General features: G+C 40.4%; 1 protein-coding gene across 1 annotated transcript in view; it reads left to right on the forward strand.

Annotated features, from left to right (window-relative positions):
- SMPDL3B (sphingomyelin phosphodiesterase acid like 3B) overlaps nucleotides 1-13,258 on the forward strand; it is a 152,734-nt gene that overhangs the window by 69,666 nt on the left and 69,810 nt on the right. Inside the window, exon 4 of the mRNA XM_086957490.1 lies at nucleotides 877-1,020. Coding sequence (XP_086813616.1) covers nucleotides 877-1,020 — 144 coding nt within the window. The remainder of the gene's footprint in view (nucleotides 1-876; nucleotides 1,021-13,258) is intronic.

Below are 13,258 nucleotides of genomic sequence, written 5' to 3' on the forward strand. Positions count from 1 at the left end.
AATAGGTTTCCGTTTGTTCTGGATTGAGTTGCTATTCAGTCTTGGAATAGCTATGATGTGTTCTTTGAAGCACATATTGATGTTAGGGGGTGTATTTATAAGTCTTTGTGCTCTGTGTCACCTTGGGTGTGAAGTCATCAGATTCATTTTGCATCTTCCAGACACCTCCTCTAGTGCGGACTCCCACTTGCACATGTCCCACACATACGGAAAACCAGATCCGGCAGTTGAGCCTTCCTGTACATCCCTCCTAAAGCATGGAACGACCTGCCCCTACACATAGAAGCCTCCTCCTCACATCTTGAATTCCACAAGAAGCTGAAGCCCTGGCTTTTCCAGTAGTCCCACTAGGCCCTAGGTTTGGCTAGGCTCACACCTGCTCAGCACCAGGATAACCTCCCTAGTGACAAACCTAGCTCGACAAATCAACATGACATGGTTTTGCAATTGTGTTTTTTCTGTTGGCGAGGAGAAGATATTCTTTCTTGGGATATGGTGAGTTTCATGTTTGTATTGGAGATCCATTTCTGAATGAAACTGGGGGAGCCTCTGCTATTGCCAGGATCTAAATGACCCCATAGGTGTGAAGTGAGGACATTGGACAAAGTCCACTGGCGGATGACAAGATATAGCCTATATATATAGATATAGGTAAAGAAACGGTGCAGTTTTGGGTAATAAAGGCTTTCCGATAGGATTTGATGATAAATAACAATGGAACGGTGTAAAGACACATGTCACCTGCAGATAGGGCTGATCACCTGAAGTGATATGCTTTTTTTAGCTTTACGGCTACAACATTATTTCATATGATGAGCTTGAAAGCAAAAGGCAAAAGCAATTCGAAAAAGCATGTTTTTATTTTTCTCTCCACAGGTATCCAAGTCTACCCGGCACTTGGAAATCACGATTTCCACCCTAAAAGCCAGTTGCCAGCTGAGAACAACACAATCTACAGAAATGTTTCACTATTCTGGCAGCCTTGGCTAAACACAGAATCCGTTGCAACGTTTCAAAATGGTATGTTAATTTTTACTCTTTTATATTTCATTATTATTTGTTTTTATGAATGCAAGACATGGTCGAAAGACAAGCAAAGATATAGGGTCGGATGTACATAGCACCTGTCACAAAATACTTGTAGCAAAAGGTCGATTCCAAAATACTGATATCAAACGGGTCACAATTCGACCTACCGTATGAATACTTATGAGGTGGGTTGCAAACTGCGACCCATTAGGAATCGCAGCCAACACAGGGTTGCTGGCCTCTTGAGGTGAGCAGATCTCCATGTTTCTGCTTGCTTTTAAATAATTCAGTTGTGTTTGGAAATGCATCCCATTTTGTTTAATAGAAAACAAAAAGTGTTTGAAAAACAAATTATACTATTTTTTTTAAAGATTAAGCAGTAGTCCATTTGAACTCTTCCTACTCTTAAAAAATAATTTACAACATTCACAAAGGGGTAGGGGTCTTCAGTATTTGGTAAAGTATTAATGTTTTGTGACCAGATTTTGGTTTCAAAACGTGACTACCAATCTGATCCGATATCAGGAAGGGGCGTTCTAAACAAAGCCGTTCAAAATACTGAGGGACTGATTTACAAGTCCCGTGCGCCACTTTTGCGTCACTTTCAACATGGGAAAAGTGACGCAAAAGTGGCGCAAGGGGCTTTTAAATCTACCACTGAGTCGGTATTTGGTCACAAACACAGTTTGTGATTCGGTTACGTGCTACAAAATAGAAACTTGGGTTTCATGTATAATAGAAACGTTTTTGCAGTCACAAATGGCCCTATTCTGGGAATCAGGCCATTTGAGAATGCAAAAAGACTTTATAAATCTGACCCATAATTCTTAGTATATAGTTCATAAATAATAATTACAAAAAAAAATCTTTGGAAAGGAAGATATAAGGTAATCACTAAATACTGAAATTATGACCATAAATGACCTTCACAAGTGTATATTGAGAACTAATCTGATAAATTGGCCTTACTGAAAAGAATTCCACAATTTGGCTGTCTTTCTCCACAAAGGCCCACTGGAAAATAGTCTGCGATATTTCAGCGTTTTCATCTTCATGCATGGATTTGACACCTTTACCACATAAACCCATAATATGCTACAGAATCTTCAAATTTTAACAAAAATTTTTTTTGGCTCAACGGGTCAAAAGTTGACCCGTTGCACACACGCACATAGGTGCAATGGGGGAAACATCCTTAACCACGATGTATGAACAACGACTTACCGGAACAACGAAGAGTGAACAACGAAGAAGGCTGAACCACGAAGGAAACATCCACAAACGAAGGAACAACGAAGGATGGAACCACGACTTTTAGAACACCGGAGTTGCACGTAGGAAAATTTAGGAAAACATATAAATAGGTAGATTGGGAGGTGTGTGGGGGGATTCCCCCCACAAATACAATTAAAAAAATATATAGAGTTCAAATTATAACGTGATGAATAAATTCGTAATAGTTACGTATCAAATACAGCAATGGTTGTTGAAGAAAATGGTTTACATTTAAATTACCGGTTTATGTCAGGAGATGGCAGTGTTGCATTGATTTAAAAAATTGTAAATGCTTTAGAATCACGAAAAGAATATGATCAGTGCTCGTTTTTGTAAACAGAAATTAACTAATATTTTAGAAAAAAAAGGCACACATTGAAAAAGTGTCATTAAAACTTATTTTTTCGTGGTTTAGGGAGTAGTGGTTTAAAATGTAGTGGTTAAGTAATTGTCGTGGTTTAGCCTTCGTTGTTCCAGAAGTCGTGGTTTAGGCAGCAGTTGTTAAGTCATACAATCGTGCAATGGTCTGCCACTTTACAAACGTTAACTAGTCACCTTCAGCCATTGATTGCTCCATTCAGAAATTTAAAGACATGACAATATTGCTCAACCTGCGTAATATACTTTAGGGGGGATCCCAACCCCCCCTCACCTTTTAATACATATATTAATTAATTAAACCATCCCAAACCTCCATTTATTAATTACCCTTACCATCCTATTCCCCTACCTACCCCTAAACCCTAAAAAATACATTTATCACCCTATGCCTCTATCCACCCCATATCCATAAAAAATACCCTTCTTACCCAGTACACTTACCCACCCCAAAACCCTTAAAACACCCTTACAATCCACTACCCTTACCCACCCCAACCCTAAAATTACCCTTACCACGTCATGCTCCCGCACACCCCCAAACCCTACAATTACCCTTACCACCCTGTGCCCCGACACACCACAACCCCTAAAATCTCCCTACCACACTATACCCCTATCCACCCCTAAACCCTAAAAATACACTTACCACCCTATACCCCTAGCCAGCCCTTAACCATAAAAATATCCCTGACTACCCTATGCTCTAACCTACCCCTAAACCCTAAAATACCCTTGCCACTGTATACCCCTACCAACCTCTAAAACACCCTTACAACCTAATACCCTTACCCACCCATACACCTTAAAAAATCCTTACCACCCAATACCCCTACCCACCCCTATACCTCTACCACCCCAAAATCCTTAAAGATCCCATACTACTACCTACCCCTAAACCCTAAAATACCCTACCACCCTATATCCCTACCAGCTCCTTAACCCTAAAAACACCCTTACAACCCAATACTCTTACTGACCCATACCCTAAAATAACCCTTATCACCCTACACTCTACCCTATATCCACCACTACACCCATATTTATTACGCAAGTTGTGTCAGACCCATTCTTGTGATAGAGTGTGGTTTTGGGAATCTACATTTGGCCAGTTTTGTTGGCACTGGCAACTGACATGCCCTCTCGGTCAGGAGCAACTTGGCTGATGGTAAAGAAGGAGGTTTGTATGGAGAGATACAATGTGTTGCATGCACCCCCACCCCCAGGCAGTTAAAGAAAGAAGGAAAAAGTATTTCTGCATTGGGGAAAGAGGAAGTAATATTCTGCTATGTGAAGGGGCCATACCTGTGGACTTGTTGACAGCATCAGGATCTCGATATCCAGCTGCCGAGATGAGTGTGCAGCCCGTAGGCCAACAAGGATTGGGGCACCACTGTGTGCTTGAGCTTCAATTACGTAATCGGCATTCACAGCTGGGATCTAAAAATCACCCCTTAGCGGCTGCGAGAGAAGCACACTGTGGTCTTTCAGGAAGGGACACAATAACTTTAAAAAACAGGTGGGGCAATGAGTATGCTCCAATGGGAGTCAACATCTTTGAACTTAAAAGGACTCCCAGGCGGTATAACCCTCTGAGTGAAACCGACATTGAAAAAGGTAATTCAGCCAAAACGTGTCTGCCGTAGGGTTTCACAAACCACTCACAGATCCCTTTGTATGGACATCATTGATGGATCAATAAAATTCCACAGGCAATTTACCCGAGCTGTGTAAAACATATATATATATATATATATATATATATATATATATATATATATATATATACACACACACACACACACACACACACACACACACACACACTTCTCCTCTCCATAAGTAACTGAAAGTCTTAGCGCTCAATGCGATTTCAAACACTTAATCCTTGGGTAGAAAGTTACAACAACAGTCTCTCAGCAGGACGCGTTTTGGCTTATGCCTTTATCAACATTGTAAACACCATTTTGGACAATGCTATTTATACCATCATACACATTGCAGGGAATGTCATTTCAATAGCGAGGGAAAACATATATACATGTTTACAAAGCAAAATCGCTGTAATATCAAGCCCATGTGGGCATGCACCTAATCATTTATAAAACATAAAATAAAACAATAATAAGTATGTGAATCACGGACTAGGTGGAATAATAGCAGACATTGGTCAAGGTAACTCAACAATTTCTCCCCAGTGGGCCTGGATTCTGCTGTTGGTCTAATTCATCTCCTCATTCTACTCTGATTGAATAAGATTCTCTACCCTGTAATAAAACACAAATAAAAACAATTAACTATTAAGTCCAAGACGTAAAACAAAAAAACAAAATGGCTACTAATGCTCTCGACAGTTGATAGAAATGCCACTAATAATCTTTTTGCTGATTATCATAACAATCTATTATTAATACACCAAAAACGAATGCACATACAATTCTTCATCTACGTTTAACCCTCTCGGCTCGATGCTGTCAAATGCCAATATATACTTGGATTCCAAAATCCTAAGTTTTCTCTTATGGTTCCTACCCCTTTCTTCCAACCTGACTCCATCAATCACAGTTTAAGTCAGGTCTTTTTCATCTCAATTGTGTGCCTCTTGAAAATCCCTGGCAACTGGATAGCTAGTGTCATTGTTGTTTATAGCTCTGAGATGTTGCAATATTCTTTTATGCACCTGAAGGGTAGTGCTGTCCACATACACTTTGTCACACCCACATCTCAGGATATATACCAGATATTCACTGTTGCATGTGTAATGCACTTTGATTCGATGTATTCTCTCGTTTATAACCAACTCTTTTAGGTTCTCTCCATTTTTAGTAGCTTTGCATTTGCAACAGCGAAAGAAACCATCCTGTGATCGAAGCCACGTTGTCTTGTCAACCCTTACATCACAGTGTACTAGTTTGTCTCTGATCGAGTAAGCTCTCCTATAAGTTAGTAGAGGTTTTTGGGGGCTGTCCTGCCCTGTAACTAGGTCACTCCTAAGGAGGTGCCAATGTTTTTGTAGTACTGTCCTGAAGGTCTCATTTGCAGTGTGGTATGTGGTAATGAAACGGTACTTAGCTCAGTTCTTATAAACTTTTTGTTTTCTCTTGAAGATAAGTCTCTCTCTGTATTCTTTCTACGCTATCGCCTGCAGTGGTGAGTGTTTTCTGAATATACCCTCGCTCCTTGAATCTTGGCGTCATTTCTTCCTTTACGTGCTTGAAACTTTCCTCTGTATTGCATATCCTTCTCGTCCTCAAATATTCACCATATGGGATCCCCTGAATCTGGGTCATGGGATGGAAACTTTGGGCATGTAGTATGCTATTTCCTGCACTCTGTTTTCTATCCAGGGAGGTAATCAATTCCTTGCCTCTCCCTTCTAGTTTAACATCAAGAAATTCAGCTGTGGTGGAGCTAATCTGACTAGTAAACATAAGATCCAAGGTATTCTCATTAATTTGTGTCACAAAATCTTCAGCACTTTTAATGTCTCCGCTCCAGATGATGTAGATATTGTTAATAAACCTGAGCCATAGCAATATATTGCTATTCCATTTATCCAAGGGGTAGTTATTTAGGACTTGATCTTCGTACCACCCCATGTGAAAATTAGCAAAGCTAGAGGCAAATCAAGTACCCATGGCTGTACCTCAGTGTTGCTCATATAATTCATGATTAAAGGAGAAGATGTTATGTCACAGACACCAGCTCATCATTTCGATTAACATGAGGTTGTGCTTTGAAAACCTTATGTGCCTTTCTTTCAGGAAATGCTCAGTCCCCCTCAGGCCATCTTTGTGTTAATACGTGTGTATAATGATTTTACATCAAGTGTCATGAACAACATACCTTCCTCCTATTGTACATCCTGCAAATGTCTTACAAAATCTGTAGTGTCTTTTATGTGTGAAAGTAGCCCTTCTACAAATGGTCTTAAAAAGTATTGATATACTTAGAGACGTTCTCAAAGAGGCTGTCCTGTGTTGCAATGATGGCCTGCCTGGGGGTTTCACGGCGTCTTTGTGTATTTTGGGTATGAGGTAGAAAACAGGTAGTTTGGGCTCTGTGACTTTTAGGAAACTGTGTTCTTCAATTCTAATCAGGCATTCGCTCCTCCACTTTATTAAGACAGTGCTGAAACCATGATCTACTTCTTTAAAGCGTGCTACATTTACTTTTTTGTAACAAGCGATCCCTTAAATGATTATTTGCTTCTGCCATGTAGGTTTTTTTCGACCAGAGAACTATATTACCTCCTTTTCCCCGAAATTCTCACCACTATATCCTCATTCTTGGATACTTTTTATAAGGTTTCTTTGAAGCTGGGATTTGTGTTGTGCACCCTTTTAGTTTTAATATCCCTCATTTGCCTAATTTCCATAGTAACTTTTTCAACAAATTTGTCAAGGTCAATCATTCATAGTAGGAGGTAAAGTTTTAGATCTAGATCTCTGAGTTGAGCACCCCCTCCTCTGAGATCCATATTCCTTCTCTCTCCAATCTCTCAATTGCTACAACATCTTGTTCACTACTGTTGGAAGCCTGGCCTTCCAGTTCCCATAGCTCTTGCATAACATCTATGTCACCTACTACTAGATTTCTCTCCATTGGACCAGTGTCCAGATTACCTACTGTCGGACGATTGGGGATATTCATTTTGTGTAAATTGGCCAATTTCAGTTTCCTAACAAATTCAAAGAGATCCATTCTTGTTCCTATGTAATCAAAATTGTTAGGTTCACAGTTTGACACTCCCAAAGTAAAGAGTTGTTGTTATCTTCCTTTGCAAGCGACTTATCTGATACATTTATTACCGTCTTAGTCATATCTCTTACTCCTGTTGCTCCTCATCACTTTCCCACTGCCGTCTTCTGCGCTTTATTTTTCCTTGTGCGCCTCTTCTTTTCGTCCTCTTCCTTTGCCTTTTTTTTTTTGAATTGCCGCGCCAGGGTCTGGGTTTGTTCTCCTGTATTATAAAAAAAAAATCTAATTCATCTTGGAGTGTGGTATGGCCTCCAATTTTCCTCCCTTCTTCATAATCAGTGTCCAATGTACTGGCATCACAGGGGAGGGGGTCTTACATATATAACACATGTATGTATATATGTGTGTGTGTGTGTCCTTACCTTAACTACACTTACCATGCGTGGTAAAGGCAAGCATGGTAAAGGCATAAATGTGGTTAAAAAGTGAGTGGTAAATAATGTGTAGTAAAGGCATTGCGTGGTAATGCCTGCATTGGAAAGGCTGTTTCCCAGACTAGAGAAGGGTATTATCCCAAAAAATAAACATAAGGTTGAAAATATTGGCAGCTGCATTATTGGGCTGTCCTGAGGAAAAAGATTGCCGTCAGCTGAAATAAAATCATGTGTGCATTCTGCCTTTTTAAAATACATTTTTTTTCCTTTAAGATGCCATACTTTTTTCATTTTTAGTAATCCAAATGTTTTTCAAAGAAATTAAGGGCCAGATTTACCAACTTTCCGTGCAAGGCAGAGTAGCAAGGCTGATTGCTGCACTGTGTTGCATGAAAGGGAGAGAGCAGAAATGCACTATATCAACTGAGATATGGGGCACTTCTGATCTCTCATATCGCTGGTACACTTCAGGCAGCCTAGCACCAATGCAGACCCCCTTGCAACACGGTTCAAGGGTCCCTGCATACTAAGAACATCGTTTTTGTGCAGGAAGGAATACCTTCCTTAACAAATGCAATCTCTCAAGACATTTTCCTATTTCAGTGTGTGGTGCAGATTGCAGCACACATAGAAAGAGGAAATAAGGAGAAAAAAGATTTTTCTCCTTGTTACGCCATCCTGTGGGAGGCCTAGAAGTTTCACGCAATCCCAGGTTTACAAACCTTTGTAGATCTGGATTGCATGATATCCATGGGTGGATGCCTGGTAAAGCCCATGTTCCATGGAATGCTTCCCAGAATGAAATGTAACGCAAAGATGTGCTAGCCGCTGAATTGCGTGACATTTTTCTTTTTTTACAAAGCCACACAAGGCGGTGGAAATCGCCCCCTGTGTGGCTATGTAAATATCATCTAGCATTTTGCGTCATGGATGCTCCACAAATGTTGTGCAACCATGACGCAAAATGTTAGTAAATGTGGCCCAAAATTTAAGAAATAGGTTAGTGTTGTATCCTGTACTAGTTTTTTCCTTCCCTTCCTCTAGTTTCTCCGTCCTGTTCCCAGCACCCTCTTTTACCTTAGTTTCTCCCCAGCAGAATGTTTGCTAGAACCTTGTGGTGCTCAACCTTGACAGTTGAGGATGACAGTTATTGCTTGCCCATCCTGCGAGATACATCAGAAATAATGGGGTGACCCTGTGTCCCTCAGAACCTGGGTAAGTTATATAGCAAAGCAGAATGGTTCTGTTGGGTGTAACAACTAATTTGTACAAGGTAATAAATACTCTGGAAACATTTGTAAGTAACACACCAAAATTACAAATGTAAATAATAAACACAGCTCTGTTCTTTAGCAGTGAGTAGTATCTTTTACTTTACAGGACTTTAAATTGACTGTCAAGTGACCAGAAACATAAACAAAAACTGTACAATAACGTCGACGTTTTAACCCTTAGGGATGGTGCAGGATAATTTTTGCATCAGGAGAGGGTCTTCATCAGGACAGGGGGTGAGGGGCGGAGTCAGCCTGTAGGGTGAAAGCCAAAACGAGGTCTTATTGGTGTGTAAGAAATTGATTGTGTTACTGATGGCCAACTGGTGTTATGAGCTTACCAGTAGGAGAGGATGCTCGTGGAATGGTGTCCTCTTAAGGCAATAATGCAGGGAGGTCTTAGCCGACACCTATGACGCACAACGATAGATTGGCGTCTGGAAAGAGCAAGGGTTGGAATGACATTAGAATGTGTCTATATTTCGGGGCGTAATACTTAGTCCAGTATTGCATCATGGAAGAACCACATACCTAATTGCTTCCAAGCTTCACCAGTCGGTTGAAGTTCTTGGGGGTGGCCGCCAGGGCGATCCTTAATCTGTTTGGAGTAAAAAGTCAAAAGATCTTTATTCGGAATAAAAACATCCATAAAAGTACAGACAAAATACGATAAAAACATTTCAGTACAATAATGACATCTGGAAAATAAATCAGAGAACAATCAAGCATAATCAAATTTCATTTTCAATTTCACATCTACACGCAAGTTGTCCCTTCGTAATCTAAAAATGGAATTTAAAAACACAGTTTAAAAACACACAATTTTAACAACCATAGTTTAAAAAAGGATGGATAAAAGCGACATCGTAATTATATCCACATAAAAAGCTTTTGCAAAGAAGGAGAACGTACAAGTAAAAGATTCTATAAAGTGCATAAGAAAAAGTGCAGTGTGCAATGATTATACCTCAGTATAGAGAGTGGCTCGTGATCTGACGGCAGCTTTAAGGAAGCAGCCTACCCTGAATATGACTTCATCTGATCCCAGTAATAGAAAAGACCTCAAAGCTAATTTAAAATTAGTCAAATCATGTTTTCTACAATAAGGCATTAAATAATGACCGGAAAGCTTTTTGTAAAAGCCACAAAAGAACAAGAAATGCATAAGGCTCTGTTTCATGTTAGGGTTACATGGACAATTTAAAGTTTCAAGGTGTTTATTGTAACCCAAGGGGAAGTTTAGTAAATTTACTATACTCCCATCTCGGAAGCGAAACAGTAAACCCCTAACCCATCTGCCAAGATGCAGACGTAAATACCTGTACGGTGGGCCAGGATTTTTAATGTGGGGTTCAGAGTAAGCCAAATATTTTACAACAGTGCATTTAGTCAAGTTCTTTCTTTCCCGCTCTTCTCTGTACAAATCATACAATGCCCTAAGAATAATGGTCTTATGGGAGCGATTTATTAGACTTGGTGTGGTGAACAGAGAACCCAGCCCTACGCTTACAAGGCAATCTTATACCGCTTTCAACCATGGTATATGGTGTCCCCTATCACATTTTAGACAATCCAAAATAATTTCACGGGTCAAAATGGCAGCCGGGTTATTCCATATCTTTATCCAGAAGAGTGCTGGTCTGGATCTTACAAAGTCTTCTATGTATGGAATATTTAATTCATTGTGGCATACATAGTTGGGGGAACAAATAACCCCGCCCAGCACCTTCCGGCAAAACCTGTTTTCTTCCATTTGGATATGAGAACAGTTTGTATAACCCCAGACCTCGGCGCCATAAGTGCCGGTTGGCATACATTGGGTTTGATAGATCTTAACTAGTGGTGTGATTACATCAGCGTGGTTGGGTTGTCTCAAAGAAGTGACACAATTTATAGCTTTACCCAACTTATTCCTAGCACAAGATACGTGTGCATGCCACGAACCGGTGTTTGAAAATAGCAACCCTAAATAGGGGAAAGTGCTAGTGCTTTTCAAGACATTTGACCCTGATTTGATCTCGGAAATTTTGTAGTTTTTAGGGCCACAACTCATGATTAGGGATTTTTTAAAATTAGTTGTCAGGCCTAAATCGGCCATAAAAAGGACGAATCCTGGGATTAAAGTGCGGAGTGCCTTTGGGGTGCGGCCCATCAGGACCGCGTCATCTGCGTAAAGAAGGGTGGGTATGGGAACTCCATTTACGTGGGGTACATCTCTAGTTAGAGTACTCAGAGAGCCACTTAAATTATTGATGTACAGAATAAACAGGAGGGGGGCCAGCACACACCCTTGTCTGACCCCCCTACCGATGCTGATATCGTCAGAAACTTCACCAGTTTGATTTACACGCACACATGCTTTTAAATCACGATGTAAAAAGGCTAAGAAGTGTACCAAATGATCATCTAAACCATACTCGAGAAGGGTGGACCATAGGCGGGAACGGTTAACAAAATCAAAAGCCGAGCTCAAGTCCATAAAACCAAAATATAAAGGAGATTTCTTAGCAATGTTATATTTTGCCATGATCAGGTTCAGGTTTAAGCATTGTTCCACCGTTCCAACACTACTGCGGAAACCAAGCTGGCTAGGGTGTAGGATATTATTCTCATCCGTCCAAGTTCTAATCCTTTTTAATATAATCCGCCCCAAAACTTTCAAGGTGTTATCGATTAAAGAAATGGGGCGGTAACACCCAGGGTCCAGCCTATCACCCTTCTTAAAAATGGGAACAATTATGCTACGGGACCATGTTTCTGGAATTTGCCCGTTTGTTAAATTGTTAAAAACATTGCAAAGCAATGGAGCCCAAAAATCGGGCTCACACTTTAACTGGTCAATTGAGAGCCCATCAGGGCCGGGCGCTTTATTCCCAGCACTTTCTAATATGGCATCAACTACCTCAGATACAGAAATATTAAGTGGGTTTAAGGGGACTGGGGTCAAAGGAGGGTTGTCTGGTGTTGCATAAATTTTTGCGAAGTGTTCAACCCAGGTGGGACCGGTGATGTTACAATTAATTTCGGTTAAATTAGAACCTATAGATCTTATCTCCTTTACCTCCTTCCAGAACCCAGTGGTATCTTTCAGGTCGGCTGAGCGTGCCAGGGAATCCCAGTGGGTTTTAAGCAGTTCATTTGATCTGGTACGTAGGGTACGTTTGTCCTCTGCTCTGAGCAGCCTTATTCGTGGTATATCCCTAGGTTCAGCTTTTAGGGCGGCTCTCAGCATCCTATTTGCTTTAGAACATAGGGCATCAAACCATCTAGGTGTTTCCTCAGCTTTACTAAAAGCTGGTCTGGAAATCTCACCTTTTATTACAGAACAGAGTTCAGAGAATGATTTAATTGTGTTAACCCCATGGTCATCAATAGTGAGACAATTTTCGATCAAGGCTGGGTATTTTTTTAAAATTCCGGCTACGATTCCCTTGTTATCTGCGCCCTTCCAAATTACCCTCAATTTATCAGTTGAGACCTTCAAGTCCCTTGCACCTATTTCATTTCTTGAACACTTACCCCTCGAGAGTGATAGGTGAATAACAATCGGGTAATGGTCACTATAAATTTTACATACCACTTCAGCCTTTGTTAGAACGTTAGCGACAGGAGGTGAAACGAAAACATAATCAATTGTGGTGCCGCCCCCATGGCCAATGAAAGTGGAGAATGGGGCGGCGCTGTTTTCCATACCTACATATTCCATGCAGTTAACAAGGTCTCTAGTTGCGAGAAAATTTGACAGTTCTGTGCCTCTTTTGCATGGGGGATTTCTTGGATGTATATGTGCATTAAAGTCCCCTCCTAGACAGATACCGTCAAATTTCCCATATTTCTGTCCATCCATGATTTCATCAATAAAATCAAACAAAAGAATAAAATTTGGATTAGGTTGGGACAAAAAGTCATTGTTATAAAAGTTGATCAGACATAGTCTTGTCCTCTGAGTATATGATAATGCCATGAAGCTAGGACAATTAGTAAGTAGTGTATCAACTTTAACTTCTGCAGTAATTTTTATCCAGATAGATAATCCACCACTTGGACGACCAAACAGGGGGGCTAAAACAGTCCTGTTATGGCAGCTATACCCCTCATATAACAAGTCCTCAATACACCAGGTTTCTTGGAACATTAATATGTCATGAGAGTTGACCCAGTCCCTCCAGG

Source organism: Lissotriton vulgaris, chromosome 2_1, assembly GCF_964263255.1.
Source record: "Lissotriton vulgaris chromosome 2_1, aLisVul1.2, whole genome shotgun sequence".
In the NCBI taxonomy this organism is placed as follows: Eukaryota; Metazoa; Chordata; class Amphibia; order Caudata; family Salamandridae; genus Lissotriton; species Lissotriton vulgaris.